Source organism: Molothrus ater, chromosome 3 (assembly GCF_012460135.2).
Source record: "Molothrus ater isolate BHLD 08-10-18 breed brown headed cowbird chromosome 3, BPBGC_Mater_1.1, whole genome shotgun sequence".
Lineage (NCBI taxonomy): Eukaryota > Metazoa > Chordata > Aves > Passeriformes > Icteridae > Molothrus > Molothrus ater.
The window spans coordinates 7357019-7376591 of NC_050480.2; the positions used below are offsets into that span (position 1 = coordinate 7357019).

General features: G+C 41.4%; 1 protein-coding gene across 1 annotated transcript in view; it reads left to right on the forward strand.

Moving 5' to 3' along the window:
- The window catches only part of TMEM63A (transmembrane protein 63A), a 31168-nt gene extending 14673 nt beyond the window's left edge, over positions 1–16495 (forward strand). Inside the window, exons 14-24 of the mRNA XM_036381132.2 lie at positions 1954–2091; positions 3253–3406; positions 4152–4258; positions 5893–5979; positions 6629–6691; positions 7564–7726; positions 8580–8685; positions 9640–9807; positions 13505–13620; positions 14512–14574; positions 15311–16495. Of these exons, the coding sequence (XP_036237025.1) occupies positions 1954–2091; positions 3253–3406; positions 4152–4258; positions 5893–5979; positions 6629–6691; positions 7564–7726; positions 8580–8685; positions 9640–9807; positions 13505–13620; positions 14512–14574; positions 15311–15481 (1336 nt within the window). The 3' untranslated portion in view covers positions 15482–16495. The remainder of the gene's footprint in view (positions 1–1953; positions 2092–3252; positions 3407–4151; positions 4259–5892; positions 5980–6628; positions 6692–7563; positions 7727–8579; positions 8686–9639; positions 9808–13504; positions 13621–14511; positions 14575–15310) is intronic.
- Positions 16496–19573: the final 3078 nt, after the last annotated feature.

Genomic DNA, 19573 nt, shown 5'->3' on the forward strand with positions numbered 1-19573 from the left:
GGTTTTTAGGAGACCAGACTAATTGGTTCTTGAATATGAGTTACTGACAACTCCATTTCTTACTGTGCAAATGGTCCAATTACCAAACTATCAGAGTGGGTACAAATTACACAGCCAGTTAAGTCATCTCAGCAGGGTAGGCTCAGTGAGGGACCTGGCCACAGGTGAGAGATACACATATTCTCTATATCTCTTACCTGTTGTTATAGATATATGTTTAGACCTAATAGCAGAAGTTGTTTTGTGCTTTTATTCAGTTATTTGCAGAGAAAAATGTGTGCAGCCTCTCATGTTCTGTTGGCATTTTTTAAACATCTTTTGCTAAGACAAAATGGGTAAAGGAAGCAGAATAAGATTTGTATTGCAGCATAACACATCATGCCTTTTTCTGTTCTTAGCCTCTGTAGTTTCAATTGTCTGCATTCTTTTGGCCTTCAAGTCATGTTAGAGAAACAGTTTTTGAGGCCATTTTTCAAGGAAGTCCAGGAAGTAGAATTTCTTGCAAGAATTTGCTATTTTGGAGAAAGTTTTGCTTGCTACTCTTTCATTGAGTAGTGATTGTGTGATGAAATCTGCCTCCTCTATTGAATTTGTAATGAAATAACATTTGGAGGTGTGAAAATGAAAGAAGAAATAAGCACTGAAGTTCCTTCTCTAGCTACTGATGTGTTGTGTACAATTTTGATGGGCTAGTCCCTCTTTGAACAAGTGTTCTGAGTTGCACTGCAGGCTTCTCTGAGTTCAGTCATCAAGACCTGGAAACATTTTAGTTTGTTTAGCTTGGGATTAATGTGGTGGACTCTATTCCCTAGGAAATTAGATTGAATTATGTGTGAAGCTGAGGCTCCCATCAAATTAGAAAGTTACTTGGTGCCCTTAGGATGCTCTGCTCTGCAGAGCCCTGAAATAGGATGAGAGAAACAGGACACCAGAAGTGAGGTTCTGGGGGCTCAGGTGGTTGCAGAAGCTTTTTAATGATGGCTAAAACTTGCTCTATATGTATTTTTAAAAATAACCTATCAAAGAATAATCAACTGTCTTAAATACTTGCTGCTGCAAGATGCTGGCAATCTGACATCACTGCTTGAATTCTGGTAAGGAAAAGGTCTGGGGGGGTGAGGGTTGTGTTTGTTAGTTTGGTGTTCTTGTGTGTGGTTCTCTGTCTTCTTTATGTTAAGACCACAACTGAGAAAAAAGCATATTCATAGATTTTGGAATCACCCCATCTAAGTATATTATATGTTGTTTCTATGCTACTGTAAAAAATAGTTTCTGAATGTGTTCCTCACCCTTCTACTGCTGTCCTTTGAAAGATCTTTGATAGCATTTATTCTGGGCATGTTTAAATTTTTTCTTGAAATTTTGAGTGTCAGTCAACTCATAATATTGGAAGATAGAATTAAGCACTGTGATTATTTTAGAAGTGGGTGAAAGAGGCTAATATTTTGAATTGTGAGGATACTGGCATGCTAAAAATTCTTCTGAGAATTGGTACTCAAGGCAAAATTGGGGCTGGTTTTGATACTAGTGTAAAAGATTTGTCTGCAGTCTCATTTCATTAGTCTACTTTGACTTGAAGACAGCTGTATTATGTAAAGATGTGTTTAGGAAACTGTTTGTCCTTTATTTTGTTCCAATGCTCTCAGACTTTGATTTTTTTTTTTTCAATGACTCCTTGCTGTTGTTCATGTTGGTAGAAGCAGTAAACATTTTAAACCAAGACTGCTTTTTATTTCTAACAAAACAGATCTCAGGCCTGTGGTATCAACTGTTTAAATAATGGTCATTAATGAATAATATATTACAGTGTTGTTTAAGCTCTATCTTGATCACAGGTTATTAAAATAAACAAAAAACCCAAAATCCTTTATCACTATTCCCAGACTTTCTCATTACATATTTAGCATTTTCAGGTGGAAAAAAATGGAAAAATCTTCCTCTTCTTCCTTACAGCATCCTTAAGGACTTCAATGCCTGTAAATGTCAGAGCATTAAGTGTAAAGGAGAACCCCAGCCATCACCCTACAGCAGGGAACTGTGTGTATCCAACTGGGAGGTTACATATGCTCCTTATCCTGAGAATATTTGTTGGTAAGATTCCTCTCTTACACCCATTTGTTGGTGATAATGTGGAATTAGAATGGGCACAGGACAAACAGGGATGAGTGTGGGTTTTTTTAACCCTAAACTAAAACTTTGTGGTGCTGGAATGTGGCTGATCTGCCTCTTTATTTTAGTTACTCATGTTCTTCATTGACCTTGGGGTCTGTGGGCATTACTGGGGTAATGGGCTAGAGTTTTTCCACCCCAAAATTTTAAAAAAGTCCAATCCTGTTTATATCTGTCCCTCAGTATTTCCTTTTTTTGAGGCTAGTGCATGTCTACAGTTAAGATCTGAGTGAAGCAACTTGGTTTTAGTGCTGAGTATCCTCAGAATATGTGTATATTTTTGAGTTGCTATGTGATGAGTGTAACTTGGTCCACTCTGTAAACTCTGGTCTGTCTTCTTCCTGTTCTTTTCCTTTTCTTCCCCTCACCTTGAAGAAGAGGGACCCAGGGATGTGCCAAGAAGACTTGTCATAATCAGAGATGTTACTGAACTTCTGTATCCCTGTTTTTTTGTTCTGAATATTTGGCTTTGCCTGGTGCTCAAATCATTCCAGTCCTTTTGGCAACTGCCTCAAATAACATTTAAGAAATTTACTTGTTTAAAATCTACAGCTGCTGTTTTAATATGGCAGGAAGGGATGCAGTGTTTGCAAATTTGAATTTTATTTCAAATCACAGTTTTTTTGGTAGATTCTGCCTCTGATATGTATTATTTGAAATTTTCTTTCAAATCACAATTTTTTGGTAGATTCTGCCTCTGATAGGTATTCTTGAAGAAATTCTCTGTGTTCTCTGTCTCTGTCTCTTCTTGTTCCATTTCTTTTTAGTACTTCTGTATTATTGAACAATGGAAGTGTTTCATCCCAAACCTTAACTAGATGAGATATTGTGTTTGTGTAATGAAAGATTAGACATGTTCTTCTGCAAGCATAATTTATAGTATCATTCAAGAGAGGTTGCACAGTTCTCTTTATTTCTAATAGCAACTGGAACTTGTGTAGTGCTTTGTTATATAACTTTGAAGGCTCAGTTTAGAAAAAGCAGTGCCACCTGTTATTTGACAGATAGACAGATATCTTTTTTTAACAGCAAATGCTTGCTGCTTGTTTTAATGCCTTTTTTTATTTTTACTTCTTTCTCCAGGAAAAATCTTTCAGTGCGTGGATTGAAATGGTGGTTTAGATGGGCTTGCATTAATCTGCTACTTTTTATTGTGCTGTTTTTTCTTACTACTCCTTCCATAATCATCTCAACCATGGACAAGTTCAATGTCACTAAACCTATTCACTACCTTAATGTGAGTATTACCACATGTTTGGATATAGCTGTGGATCAGACCAAAATGTTGGTAAATTGATAGGGTTTCATTGTTTTACCTTCAGTTGAAATTCCTACCTTACAGCTTCAGTTGAAATTCTCAGGACTGTTTTATGTAGCTGCTGATTAAAACCATAAGTCCAGAATCAGGTCTTTAGCCTTCTTTTGTTCCTGGAAAATAGTCTGAAGTAAGTTTTATCTGAGGTTTTATATTATTATAGCATGTTTATGTATTTGTGGTAAAAATTTGCAGTCCAAACTTAAATAATTCTAAATGTTGTAATCAAAAAATGGAATTTCAAATCCAACTTGTATTTTGATTTTTATGATAAGAGGAGGAAATTCAGATTTTTAACTCTGAAGTAATTTTTTTAAAAATTTTGCATATAGGATTCAAAGCAAGATGACATATATATCTGATCCTAGTTTGACTGCAGCTAAAGCAATTTGTTCTTTTTAAATATTTCCCCAAGCTAGTGTAAACTACACAAAAACTACTTGTGAGACTGCACTCTCATGGAATTTAATTCCAAATCTCACTCAATCTTGGGTTTTTGTCTTGCATGCCAGTGCTAAGCACTCATTACTCAATTTAAGATTATCTGAATATATTTTTTTCACTTCATCCTGTTATAATTTACAAAAAGCAAAATATTAGCATCTCTGTTCTACCATGACTGCATTAAAGTGTTTTTAATACTAAATCTTGTTTCCTCCCCCTCTAGAATCCTGTCATCAGTCAGTTTTTCCCAACTCTCTTGCTCTGGTCCTTCTCAGCTTTGTTACCAACAATTGTCTATTACTCAACTTTGCTGGAGTCCCACTGGACAAAGTAAGCAATTTTTTCCTCTGTTTTTACCTCATCAGCTGAACCACTGAGATAAATGAAGTGCTGATCTTTCCCAGAGCCCTCAAATCTGCAGAGCTCTCCTAGCAAGACCTTTCCTGTTCCTGTCTCTTTCTAGTGTTATAACCATACTTCAGCATTTGAGTAATTTGTAACCCACACAGCAAATCTAATATGACCACACGATTTGCTTATGCTTTCCCCTGCTCCCCACCTCACTCCTCTTTGTGTTTAATCAGAAATAAAAAAATGTAAGAGCAGGCTCAGGAGGTGTAGCTTCAACAGGAGCATGGGAAGTGCCTCTAATCCCATCATTAACTTGCTCTCTGGGAAGATTGGCCATGTGGTCTGGATCCCCTCCAGGCTGACAACTTATAAAAAGGGCATGCATCTTTTTGTTGTTTGGCATGACAAAATGGTCTGGATGTAACTCCTGGTTCACAGCTCAGATCTGTTGGATATCAGTGGTGATCTGAGAAGATTTATAGGGCCAAAGGCCCAGCAGATGTGTCGATGCAAGGTTTTCACACTGAGCTGGGGCACCCCAGAGATGTCAAGCCCACTAATGAGCTGCTGACTTGGAGAACTCAGCACAACTTGGTTTGGAGTACCAGAATTGATGGCCTGTTTACCTACACACAGATAAAAGCATGGCACTTCAATCTCAACTTCACTCAGTCTTTACCCATAAAGCTTGCAGTCATTGTTTGTTTTTATGTTCTAAGGTAAATCTGATGGTTTTGCTTTTAAATTTTTATGCAATGCTTTTCTAAGACACCATTTCTAGAGTCTATTGTTTATTTGTCACAGCTGTATGCTTTTCATCATCTTTGTTTTGGTAGCTGTGCTGCACACATGAACTTTGAGCCCTTCTCCATCAGTTAAAATAATTTTCTGAAGTCACTAGAGATCATAGAGATCACAGGTCTGATTTCAAGCCTCAGTGCAGTTACACTGACAGGTCTCACAGTGCCCAAGTGTTCCTATAATAAAACCCCTGTGGTTTTAAAGCCCTATCAGATACCACCTCTAGGAGTCTGAAGTGTTCACAGAGCTCCCCTTTTCTGGCAACAGGCTGTCACTGGATCCATGTTCCTGCTGCTGTACTGGGGGTTTAGCATTTGTAGTGTCATGCTGTTCCCCAAGACTTGACACCTGACAGGGAGCTTGTCTAAGTGTCTGGTTTCTTGGCAGTGGTGCCTTTTTCTGGACTGCTTAATCCCTGCTGGCTTGGCACTTGAAGAGCTGTTTGTTTCCAAGCTGTTGAAAGATTGGAAAGATTGTCTTTGGGTGAGAGATGAGCTGTGCTTGTCGTACATCATAGTCATTGTTTGTCTTTATACAAAGTAAAAAAAAAAACACTTGCAACACTCCTTTATACAAAAAAATTCTTGCTGGATTAATGTTCAGCAAGATTTTTGTTGCCCAAGAAGGTACTGAAATTCTGCTTGGTCCATATTGGTGAATATCTCAGAGATGTTTGGTTTTTATCTGGTAGCAATGTGATATGGTAGGGGAAGCTGGGAGTCTGACAAATGCTGGCATTGTCCAGGAAGGATCCTTCATATGTGGCAGCTTTTTGTATGAGTTTCTCACTCAGTGCCTTTTTATGTTGATAGATCTGCAGAGAACAGAATAATGATGCATAAAGTCTACATTTTTTTGATCTTCATGGTATTGATTCTGCCTTCCCTTGGTCTGACCAGGTAAAGAATCATAGTTTAATGAGATAATGGCTGAGTACTTTTAGAATGAGACATCTTGCTTGTGTTTTCTAGTTGTGTGGTATAGTCAATGTATCCCCACTCCCTTCAGTGTGTGTGGTTATGTTATCATTGCACATTAGGTTTCAATATTCATCTTACATCTGGGATCCTCAGAGTCCTTAAAAGTTTCCAAAGCCTGGCTTTTCTTTTAACAAAGAGATTTAAGACCTTGTAAGATCAATGGCTAATTAAAAGTTTCCCATACTCACCATTATAGCTGAGAATCAAGTTTTCTGACTGTGTCTTATACTTCAGTTGTCCTTTTTTTCCCACCTTAACAGTTTTTGACTGTTTCCCTGGATGACATGTATTTATTCTATCTGCATAATAATTGCTAAAAATTAATAATAAAACTTTAATATGAGGCAGATATTTTTGTTCTGTTTAATTTTGTACCTTTTTTTCTTATTTCTGGCTATCATTAACTGTGATAAAGCTGAAGTAGTGTTTAGATTACTTGCTTAAATTCTTTCTGTGCTATACTAAATTCTTTCTATACTATCTTGACTCAAGCTGCTTAAAAAGAGAAGCATTTTTAAACAGTACTAAGGTGTGGGAGACTGAATTACATTCACCATCTTTCTTTCAGTCTGGATTTTTTTTTCCGCTGGCTGTTTGACAGAGAATCCTCTGATTCTGCAGTAAGGCTGGAGTAAGTATCAGCTAAATAATATTCTCTCTTTGCTATTCCTTTGTAAAGAAATACTTAGGACTTAAGTTTTGGGGTTTTTTTTTTTGCTGTTTAATGTCCTTGGTCAGTGTTTATTAAAATTTGCTCAGGGTTGCTACTTTGGGATGATGTTGAGCTTCTGAATAAGGGGAGGAGACAATAAGATTGGACATTAGAAAGAATTTCTTCACAGAAAGGATGATAAGATATTGGAATTGGATGAGGATTGTTGCATATCATTGACAGGGGATCTTCTCAAGGATTACAGTGAGACCAAAGAGCTGCAGCAGTTCCAGTTCTCTTTCTGAAAAATAAGTGTTTTTACACACATTACATTGCAAATTTGCAGATATTGGTTATTTTAAGTTCCTGTGCCTGGAGGGAAAGAATAGAATGCAATTATTAGGGCATAGATTTCCAAATGCAATTTCAAAATTGGTAACAGGAAGACAATTAGGAGTTACTAAGTTAGGAGAGATGATTATTCTATTGCAGTCTTATCTCATCTTGTGTCAGGTTGCTGTTGCAGACATCAGAGGATGCTCTTGTCTGCTCTCAGCCACCCATCAGGCTGCTGCATCTTTTTGTGAGCAGTTTATTCCTCATCTGGACTGCACCTCAGCCAGGCTCTTGCATACTACCCTGGCTGCATTTGTAGTGTGTTTGTAGTGTGTAGTGTGCATTGTGCAGTGCTCTTTTACAGCAAGGTTATCAGAAGTTCTGCTGGCCACTTCCTAACCTACATAGTGCTTATTCTTACCAGAAGAGATTTCCAAAGGCAATAGGAATAGACTGTACACCTCCAGGGTTTGCTTGCCTTCCTCCCAGCCAGTGTCTGGTGTCTTTCCTGGCAGATGTGTTTTCCTGCCTGACCAGGGAGCCTTCTTTGTGAACTATGTGATTGCCTCAGCCTTCGTGGGCAATGGGATGGAGCTGCTGCGCCTGCCGGGGCTCATCCTCTACACCATACGCATGATCATGGCCAAGTCCACAGCAGAGAGGAAAAACATCAAACAGGTACTGGAGCCCACCTGAGCAGGAGGCATTTCAATGGCTGATCCTTGTCAGAAACAGTGGCAGCACCCATCCTTCATACCATTAACTATCATCTCCTGACTTTTTTTTTTGTTTTTAGCCTTTGTTTCGCTTGTCCACGGCAGGTTCATATTCCCTTCATTCACAGCACAGATAGCAGGGAGGGATTTATTCCAGTCAGAGATGGTCAAAAATCAAAATCCAAGCTCTGAGTTTCAGGTATCAATCTCTTCATAGCTCTAAGTCAGAGTTTTATGATTTAGATTTTATAGAATAGTTCTGATTTTATCTTATAGTCTGAACTTCAGGGGTTTTTTTTTGTTTAAAACTGTCTAGAGTTAGTTTCTTCTGTCAGCCATCAGGTGTGTACAACTTGCTTTAAACTGAACATTCACCTAGCAAAATATATCTTTTTGCCAATATTCCATTTTAAGAGGTGGACTTTCACTTCCAGGTGAAGTGTCATCTTTTGGCTTAAAATTCCAGGTGTTACAATGGGAACTTAAGCCTGAATGTAGCTACCACAGTGAGGTGAAGGTTCTGAGTCTGGCACAATTATTTTCTGCCTTGTGATTTTAAGGAGCTGCTTCTTGTAGATACAGATTCTCTGAGAAATTACTTTAAGGTTAAGAAAGAAACAGCATCTTTTCTGTATGTCCAGGTAATAAAACCACAAAATACTTCCTCTAATTATATCATTTCTGCCTCTTAGGGAAATAACTGATCTCTCAGAATGAATAAGATAAGGTGAATTGTTGCTTTAGGGAATCTATTCTTAACTCCTGACACATTGATGGATGACTGAGAGTTTTGGGTGTTTTGTTTTTGTTCCTAGCAACAGGCATTTGAATATGAATTTGGAGCAATGTATGCCTGGATGCTGTGTGTGTTCACTGTCATCATGGCCTACAGCATCACATGTCCCATCATTGTCCCTTTTGGTAAGTTTTCAAGTGGGCACTGTGGGAGTGAGATGGGGCATGTGGGAAGGCTCAGCTCTGCATTCTTATTCCCATTCAAATGCTGATAATCCTTAGGACTTGGATCTGAGTTTCCTTCCTTTCTTGTGGAAGAACAGTGAAAAAGATGATGAATTACTTAGCTCTTGTACTGCCTTTAGAGGTTGAAAATACATTTGATATCTATTAGATGTTTATTTTATTTCTCAATTTTGAGTGTACTGGCTTTGGTAGTTAGGGGTTTAGATCAGACATAAGTAGTACTAAATAATTTTATATAGTTGGTATTTTCATTTTCTAATCTGAAACTTTACAGAGCTAGATACAAGATAATTATCTAAATTAGATATTGTTCAGAACTGGTTTAATCAACAACCTTATTATTGGGAGAATGTGGCCAATTTTTCTGTAACAATGTAATTGATATTTACTTACATTCTGTTTTGTCTGCAGTTGTAAATATCTGAATGTGCCACTGCATCCCAGAGCTGTTGCAATTCATAGCTGCCACAGCAGTTGCTGGCTGTTTGTTTGGATAAGGAGTAGCTGACTTGAAATCCAGTCATCAATGTGGTGAAGGCTGAGAGGGAGGTGTTAAGCCACTGTCATGCCTTCCTTACCAGCAACAGTGCAAGGGGAGCTGGGAAGTCTTCCCTACTGGCTTGGCCTCATGTGCCAGCACCTGGAAGGAGCTCTGGGCTCTCCCTGGGAGCACAAGAGGCACCACAGAGACAGAGAAGTGTGTGGAGAGGGGAGGGATGGAGATGCAACAAGCTCAGCTGCTAAGCTTTAGGAGCAGGTGCTGTCTTACAGTTGTAGCCCTCTCGTGTCTGGGCTGCATCCACTCCCTTGGTTAGTGCAGATCCCTTCACAGAGCTGCTGCTTTTTATCAAACCTCCAACAGCCTCTGCTTGGCTCTGCTGTTTCCCCTGCCAGGTTTGATCTACATCCTCCTGAAGCACATGGTGGACCGTCACAACCTCTACTATGCCTATCTCCCTGCCAAGCTGGAGAAGAAGATGCACTTTGCAGCTGTCAATCAGGCCCTGGCAGCTCCCATCCTCTGCCTTTTCTGGCTCTATTTTTACTCATTTGTGAGGCTGGGTAAGTGTGGTGGTGTTGGAGGGTCCCCAGGATGAGGGAAGAGATGAGAATCTTGACTCCGTGTTTCAGAAGGCTGATTTATTATTTTATGATATATATTATATTAAAAGAAAATGATATACTAAAACTATACTAAAGAAAGAGAAAGGAGACATCAGAAGGCTAGAAAAGAAAGGAATGAATAATAAAATCTTGTGACTGCTCACAGCTGGCTGTCATTGGTCATCAAGTAAAAACAATTCACATGCTGGGTAAACAATTCTCCAAATCACATTCCAAAGCAGCAAAACATGGAGAAGCTGAAGCTTCCCAGCTTCTCAGAAGAAAAGATCCTTTTTCTGAAAATATGTCTATGACAGGTGAGTATGACCTGTTTCCATCTGGAAGCTGCTCCCAGCTATCTTGCCAGCATCCCTGAATTAGATGTGAGCTCTCATAAAGCTTTCATAAGCTTTGTGGACTTTTCTATTTCCTTCCCTAAAGGGGGAGTCATGATGGTTTTCTGTGAACTACACAAGATTTGCACAAGAGCCTTTGATGGAGATGGCTGATATATTAAACTGTTAGCATGAGACTCTGTGTTCCTTCATTTCACAAGAGCTCATGTAGTCCTTAAATCAGTACACCTGGAATTGCCCAGTTGGGCTGTGATGTGACAGACAGTAAAAATCATTACATAGAACAAAAATCTACTCAGAATTAGCTCTTTATAGTGAGATGATCACTGGCTTCACTACCTGCATTTGTGCAGCCTGGGCATAAGTTTAATTTGCCTGGCTGAATTGGCTGCTGCCTTGCTTGTACAGCCATCTCTTAGGAAAAAATGCTAAAATGTTGGCTAATGCTAGTCCTTGTGTGTTCTACATCATCCATCAAATTTTACATGGAAGACTGCAGTGAGATGGTGACTCTCTTCCCCACATGAGGGTTTAAAACCACATGTTTTGTATGTAATTTATCTTTAAAATACAGACATTCTGTGTTTTGCAAACACTTGGCATTGATTGTATTGGCTGTGCTGTACCAGCAGCTTTGATGTCAGAAAAAGGTGGGCAACATCTTATGGGTTTTTATCCATGATACAGGAGAAAGCATTTGGCATGGAATGGGAATGTCAGTGATGCTGGAAGGCTTGGGTTCCCCTTCTTTAGAAGGAAGCTCCTGATAGCTGACTCATGACAGATGCTTACATCTGCATTGTGTTTTTTAGCATTTCTGAGCAGCAGTTTCTGACCAGAAGTCAGAAAGGTGTTGTTGGCAGGCTGTCATTCAACTTTAGGGAGAGGTAAAGCTCCCTGTGCATGCAAGAGGCACTTGGAACTATTGCTTCAGGCTGTCCTTGGATTTGATAGATGTTCCTGCATTACTTGTATGTTTGAGAGCTTGTTTTTTCCCTTGTTTTGAGAGCTGCTTTTGCAACCAGGAAGACCAATAAATCTGGTCTTCTAAATTACCAGGAGAATTTCTAGAGCATGCTTTAGAAAAATCAACTCCAAGCACTCAGCATCTGATGCACCTCTTTAATTGTTAGGAAGGAAATCCTGGTGAAGTAAAAATTAAATCTTTATTATAATGTTTTCTAGTTCTGCATGGTAAAACCATCATTTGTCAGGGACCTTAATAATGGAAAACACAGGCTGGATTACCATGTTTGGCTTGGTCAATGTGGAGGATCCTGTTTACAGGATGTTGTTCAGTGGTTTGTCAGTGCACAGGGCAGTCTGAGAGGTAGAAATTAGATACTTTGATTTCATTGCCATTGATTTCACTGCTGCTTCTTGTGCCAAAAAGAAGGAAGGATAAGAGAGCTCTGCTTCCTTATCTGCAAAATAGATCAGTTTATGGTGTAAAGCTTGTTTGCTTGGTCATTGACTTGTGTGGTTGGCTTGGTATGGGTGTTTGTCTGGTTGCAGAGTCCAATGACAATACTCTGGTTTCTCACTCCTCATATATTAATGTAATGCTGGAAAAACCTCTCCCCCAGCTCTCAGCCAGGATCAAAAACCACCTGACTGCACACAGAAGGTGAGAGGCTGTACTCAGTTTTTCCTTCTCAGTGCCTCTATTCTTTCTCAGCTTTTATACCATCCATCCATCCATCCATCCATCCATCCATCCATCCATCCATCCATCCATCCATCCATCCATCCTCATCCACCCTCATCCACCCATCCTACACCACTGGGCCTCTCACCACAGAGGAGGTGAGGTCATTTCTGCAGTTCAAGCCCCATCTCCTGGCACAGTCACTTGAATCCCATGTTCTCCAGAGCCATTGGCAGGCAGGAGTTCTGAGGACACGGTGCAGGGAAAACTGATGTGGGAGACTTTTCCTTCCTTAATCTCTGCTGCTTGCCTTGTGGTTTGCACCATACATTGCCTTTGGTGTAGACACACCCTCACCACCTGATAAACACTCATGTAACCTGTGCTTATAAAAACAACCTCCCCTGAAGGACATTCCACAATACCCCTAGGGAGGTTTTTTCACTTCCTTTTTTTGGTTTGAACAATGATGTGTTTGTAGGGCTTTTTTGGTTCTGTTTTTTGCATGTGTGTGGTGGTTTTCCCCTTGTGAACAGACCTGTGCAGGGCTTCTATAACCTGCTAAAGTGGAAAACTTGTCTGTTCTATGCCACTGCATATGCTGGGGTTACCACAAAAATGTCTGAGAGTTAGTGTTGCCTCTTTTGTCTGAAGAAGCTTGGAAACAGTTAGGGCTTGCAGTTATGTTTACTTTTTATTAATATTCTATTCAAGTCATCTTTACTGCAAAATGAGATTAATTTCATTAGAATATTTCCCTAGTGGATCTGGAAAATAAGAAGTCACTGTAATCTTTAATACTTTCTCCATGCTAGGCACCCATGTCCTTTCCTATAGTTTATTGCACTTTCTCTGAATTAAAAGTTACCTATCAGCCTAGTTCATATTTACTGTTCTTTCTCTTGATCTTTTCCCTTGGATTCTTCCAGTTCTGCTCATATTTTATAGTAGACAAGGCTATCCACCACTGAATTATTTGGTATAGGTGCCACTTGTGGTTTTTTTTCATTTTCCTCTCTTCCCATGTTCTTTGATACCATCCCACTATTGACTGCTTTCCAGCAGTTGTATGCTGCAGTGCTATTGTTATCCCTCATATCTACATTTATTTTTCCTTCCAAATTGTACTTATTTCCTGTTTTCTACATACAAGTTTTATCTACAAGTTTTATCTTGCTGCTGTTTTTCTTTGTTTTGATCTTTTAAAGCAAGTGGGATGGTTTTATGTACCAAGACCACTTTGATTCTTCTCTTGCCCCACCTCCATCCCTTTGAGCTGATGGCAAAACATCCAATTTGGTGCCATCATCATAATTAATCTATGCAATTAATATTCTATTTCACAGATCATTAATGAAAATACTTAAGAAGTGGGTCCAGAATGGATGAATGAGGGAGGAGAAGAATTACTCTGAGTCTTGTCTATCATTTAGGTATTACAGCAACATTTCTTGGCCCCTAGGAAAAGTGGGAGAACTTAGTGTATAATGACATTCTCTTGTTTGTAGCTGGCAGTGGGCTGCCCATTCCTCTAAGAAAAAAAATCCATGAAGCTTCTGAAAATGAGGAGGATAAATAAAGGCTTCTTTTGGTTTTGTTGGATTTTTCTGCTATGTGTTTTCTTTATTGTATTCTTTGGATATTTTTCTAGGTTTTAAAGCACCTACAACAATGTTTACCTTGCTGGTTGTCAACATCACCATTGTTATTTGCTTGGCTTACACTTGTTTTGGCTGTTTCAAGTACCTGAGTCCACTGAATTATAGGGTAAGTGATGGATACCTGTCCTTTCAGCACCTACCTGTGTGCTTGATGGAGCACCAGCTGTTCCTGGTGGGTTTTCCCTTCCTTCCTGCTGAGAGCCTGTAGTACAGGTGGGCTGCTTGGCAGAGTGGAAAGTCTCTGTGTCTGCAGGAACTGAATTTGAGAGGAAAGAGCAGTATGGAAAAAGTATCCTGGGCTGCATCCCCAGCAGTGTGGCCAGCAGGTTGAGGGAGGGGATTCTGCCCCTCTGCAGGGCTGCATCCAGCTCTGGGGTTCCAGCACAAGGAAGGACAGGGACCTATTGGAGCAAATCCAGAGAATACAACCAAGATGATCAGAGGGATGGAGCACCTCTGCTATGAGGCCAGGCTGGGAGAACTGGGGGTGTTCAGCCTGAGCTGACCTAATTGCAACCTTCCAAAAAAAGGCTTCCCTTCCAGGCAGCCTACAAAAAAAGGTGGAGGGAAACTTTTTACAAGAACATGTAGTGAGAGGACAAGGGGGAATGGCTTTAAACTGACAGTAGGTTTAGATTAGGTATAGTAAGAAATTCTTTGCTGTGATGTTGCTGAAGAACTAGCACAGGTTGCTCAGGGATATTGTGGGTGCCCATCCCTGAAAGTGTTCAAGGCCAGGGTGGATGGAACTTGGAGCAACCTGGTCTAGTGGAAGGTGTCCCTGCCCATGGCAGGGGCTTGGAGCTTGATGATCTTTAAGGTCCCTTCTAAGTCAAACCTTTCTATGAGTCTGTGTAGAAGGATGGGTGGAGAGAGTGCCAGAACTGCACTGAGATCTGTCTGTGCAGGTTTTGGATGCTCATGATCTGTGTGTATTGTTTTCACTCACCAGTTTGATGTTGTCTCTCTCTCTTTCCCCACCTATTGATGGTTACAGATTGAAGACACACAAGGTGAAAGAGGAAAAGACACAGATGTACCAACAGTCCCAACATCTTCAGTAAGAACCTAAGAGTTATTAATATTCCCTTACTTTTCCTAGAAAAACCTAATTTCTCACCCTGCTTACCAAAGAGCTTGTGGAGCACGTTATCTACATGGATTGTGGGATTTGCCACGTGCATGTGAGACCAGAGATGGTGCTCCCAGGTGGTGTTCCAGAAGTACCTTTGGTTTTAGGAGCAGCTGAGACACAGTGCTTCCAGCAGCTCTGTGTGCTGTGTTCTGTGCCCTGCTCCAGACAGAGCCTCACATCTGGACAGCTGCCAAATGCAGTCAGTTGCCACTGCTGTGATTCTGAATGTTGTGACATGTAGCAGGTCTTGCTTGCCATGTCACTGAGAAGGACATAGGACTGAGGTAGGAGGAAAGGCCCTGGTGCCACAGTCAAGAGGTGCAGGGGAGTATTGCACCAGGAAGCCTCCAGCAGGGTGCAAAAGGCCTGAGGTGTTGAGGTGAAGAATGGGAAAAGGATGAAGAGAAGAGTGACAAGGGGGAAATTCTTCTGGGCAGGAGAAGATTTTGGTCCTCTGTTTCCTTGCTTGTCGTTAAACTGTTATTTCCTGACTTTGACCTTTTCTAGCACGTCTGTAAAGCAGCAACACCTTGAGATTGAGGGAGATTTTGTGCCATAAATGTGTGCACATGTTCAGTGTCTTGCAGGACTGCCTCCAGTTGTCCCATCTCAAAGCCCTGTGCTTTGAGAGACCACTAAAAGCCCTCACTTGTGATTTCAGATGTACGTGCCCCAGGTTCTGCGTCCCCACCCCACCGAAAGGACGGTGCTGGCCCCCACGGAGCAGCAGTCCTACGGCACCATGGACAACACCTCTTCCCAGGCAGAGGGAATCAGAAACTACACCGCAGGACCTGCAGGGGTGGAGCAGGCATCGGGAGCTTCGCTCTGAGCTGTGTTGTGAGCACGAACACAAGGTGGAGCACTTGGCCCAGGTTTAGCAGAACTAATTCCCTGCCTCCTCCTCCTCCTCCTAAGTATTCGGCGTTATTTATGTATTCCTGCCTGCAGAAAAGGTACAGAAATAATTCATTGTGTAGTCTGCAGCTGTGCTGGGAGATTAAAAAGCAGATGCCTTGGGACTGATTGTTTTCCAGGCTGTCTACACACGTTGTGAAACAAATAAGTTGAACGTGGAGATGCTGATCCTCAGGGACTTCACTTCTGCTAGCTCACCACTTGCCTTATGAAGATAACTTATGCTGCATATAGATAACTGGTCACCAAAGCCAATGCAGCTATTAGAGCTGTCATTTATTTATTCAAATAATTCTTCCCTTTTTAAAAACCCCCAAATTTATTATTTATAAACCTCTTGGGATGTGTTAAATCCCGAGACAATGCCACTTTTGATGAAAATGCTGTTTGTGTGGGTGCTGAGAATGGTGTGTGGGAGTCTCTCCTCTTTTCACCCAAAGTAGTCAGCATAGTTTTGATCATGTTGCCTTTTTTTTCCTTGAAAGAGATGAGGGAATAACTGTGCACTTGGGTACTAAAAGTACCAAAGCAAAAAGACTGGTGTAAAGAAGGGAGTGATTTATCTGATACTGTTTTTATATATTTTTGGAGGGCATTTAGGTTCTTCGTTTCTGTTCACTATTTTTAAGGGCCTTCCACAATGAAAGCTCACCTGCCAACAGTAAAGGATGTAAACATTTTATCTCTTTTAGTCTTGGGTTAAAATGACAGATCTCTGGGTTTTCTCTATCGTGCCAATTATATGAGTTGTAAGATACTAAGTTTTTTAATTATGTAGTAGGTGCTAATCTATTCTGAAGTGCAATGTGTCAAAGTATAACTAATAATCACAGAGCAATAAAACACTGAGTTTAGAAAAAATTCGGGCTGTCTTGATTTATTTATTCTTTTCTCTGTGTGTTGAAACAGTCCTTTTGCTGGCTGCCTCACAGCATGGTCATGAACTCTTCTTAGGAGCACTGTCACAAGCCTTAGGATGACAGAATGTCCCATGAGGAATTTGAATACTTTTGGATTTCTCTGGGGATGAGTCTTGGTGACCTATGGGTAGGAGAAGATTTTGGCCCTCTGTTTCCTTGCTTGTTGTTAAACTGTTATTTCCTGACTTTGACCTTTTCTAGCATTTCTGTAAAGCAGCAACATCTTGAGATTGAAGGAGACTTTGTGCCATAAATGTGTGCAGATGTTCAGTGTCTTGCAGGACTGCCTCCAGCTTCCCAAGTACAGCCCTCAGACAAGTGCTGAGCATGAGACCTGCCTGCTGCAAGAAGGATCCTGTGGAGCTCTGAGCCCTCTAATTACAAACCCATCCTGTTAGCTGAAAATGCACCTCCTGGTTCTTAAAAAGCAGGTGAGGAGCCTGGGCTACAGAGGGGGGCATGCAATTGTCAGACTGTTTTATACTCTCACTTCGGTGGTGCAGTTTAGTCAGGGGTTTGTGCGTGTGTGTGTGTGCATTTTGATTTTTAGCAATCATGGCATTATGAGGTGGTGTGTACCTCGTGCACACACTGCAATTCCAGATTGGTGTTCAAATCAAGAAGGAAAAAAACCCAACAGACTCCAATTTTTTACTCATCTGTCAGTGTCTCACACAGATGTGAGGTCACAGGGAGGAGGCAGCTTGTTGTGTTAATTAGATCAGAAGCTTGTGATTGTTCTGACTTGTTTCTAGCTGCACTACCCCATCTCACCCAGGTGTCTGCAGCAGCAGTGGGTGCTTATGTGTGTGCTCATTGAAGAATCAAATAAATCATTCAGCTGCCACACTTGACCTGTTTACTGTGCTGGTGCTGTGCTGGTTTTATGCTCTGTGATATAACTCACTTTTTTCAACAGATGACTTTTGATACTCACTGTGAGGTTCTATGTGTCATATTGAGGACAAAAACTCTTTTAATGATTTGGTTTCCTTTTTGTGCCTGGGAGGTTGCTGAACCTTGGTGGTGACACTCCTTGTGGCTGGCACAAGTTGAGCACAGGCAGGGCCATCTCTCCTGTGAGCTTGAGTAAACCCACCTCCAGCCATGCTAAGGTGCTTCAGATAGAGAATATGGAAAACCCCTGAGGTAATGGAAAGTTACATCTTGCTAAAAAGTCGTTGGTGGCATTTGAGGAACCAGTTCATATGTCAAGGGTTCTATCTTGTTATCACAGTGGTAAAACAGTGCTCCTCCTGAGACAGATCCATACCTGGAGCCCCACTTTATAGTATTCCAAAGAGATGCAAAAGACAAAGCCCCAAGCACTGCAAAAACCTGTCCATGCAGAGGATGTGTTGATCAGAGGTTTGTGCCTAGTTGAAGGACTACAGAGCCTGAGAAGAAGAGAAGGAAAGAAACCAGCCCCTACTCTAGGACTTCAGTTTCTCAGCTGCTTAGTTTTTCTGGGTACTCCTTCCCTTCTCTTCTGTCTGTCACTGACAGAACAGGGAAAAAGTGGTTCCTAAGAGATTCCTAGCTTCTTCTACAGGTTTTACAACACAGCATTTTTCATAGTGAAAACTGCAGTAGTATTTGGAAAATATTTGAAAACTGCAGTAGTATTTTCTGATAGGGAAATCACCTGCATATTTCACTTATTGTGTAGCTGCCATTCCTGTTTGCCACTGTGTTCTGTTGCAGTTAAACTCATAGAACTGTCTATGGTATTAGGACAGGCACCAGTTGGAGAAAAAGCTGGGGTCACCTATTAGTAAATTATCACAAGAGCTGTGTACAGCAACACACAAATTTTAGGCTGGTTTAGCATCTTTGCTGTGCTGTGCTTGCTTCACTATTATCTTTTGGGTCCCTCTCTGAGAGCTGGAAGTAATAAGGAAACTGCCCTGCTCTGTTTCATTCCTTCTTGCTGGTGGATATCTGCAAGGGAATAAAATTAGATCAGCAGGAGAAACTCCTTGCATTCCTGACTGAGCCTTAGAGAAAAGCTGAGGGATGGAAGCCTCAACAAATGTGGATATTGGCTGCACTGTATTTGAAATTCGTATTTAAAGCCATGGCACATTCTTTACTGTTCTTTTTATAAACCTTTTGGCAGGCAGCCTAAGCAAATGGCCCAGCTGGAGTTGCTGACTGTGGCTCCCAGAAGCTCCCATATTTGTTGGGATCCAGCTCCTGCTGCTCGCCTCGCATTGCTCAGTTGGAGCAGCGCCTCCCCCACGCTGAGGCTGAGGCTGAGTCCTTCCCGACATTCCAGCAGCGCTCCCGGGGCAGGAATCCCGGGCAAGCTGACACTCCCTCCACAGGAGGAATCCTGGACAGGCTGGCACTCTCCCTCCACAGGAGGAATCCTGGACAGGCTGACACTCTCCCTGCACAGGATGGAATCCTGGACAGGCTGACACTCTCCCTGCACAGGATGGAATCCTGGACAGGCTGACACTCTCCCTGCACAGGATGGAATCCTGGACAGGCTGACACTCCCTCCACAGGATGGAATCCTGGACAGGCTGACACTCTCCCTGCACAGGATGGAATCCTGGACAAACTGACACTCTCCCTCCACAGGATGGAATCCTGGACAGACACTCTCCCTGCACAGGAGGAATGCCAGACAAACAGACACTCTCCCTCCACAGGAGGAAGCCCCAGAGCTTGGGCTGTGGTGGGATTCTCTGTGACACAGCTGACAGGGCAGCCTCTGACACTTTGAAGGATGGAGCTCATTTGATACTGTACCACAGGGTACACTTCTGCAAAGGCTTCAGGGCAGATGAATTTCTTCCAGAGTGAGGAAAATGCTCCGTGGTTTGCTGAGGCTCAGAAGCCTTGGCTTGCTTGGATACACAGAGCTCTGTGCCAGGATTCTGTGTGCCAGGCCCATCTGGCTCACCTCCAGCCCTCTTACAACACATCCTCAACACCCAAATCATTGCAATTTCTCATTTGCATGAGGTGCACACGTTTGTGCTTTGTTTTCCTCTGGGCTTTTCCCATATCCTGAGCCAAAAGCAGATCTTTGTGCTGGCTAAGTTTCCAAGTGCTCCAGTGTAGCAGTAGGCCAT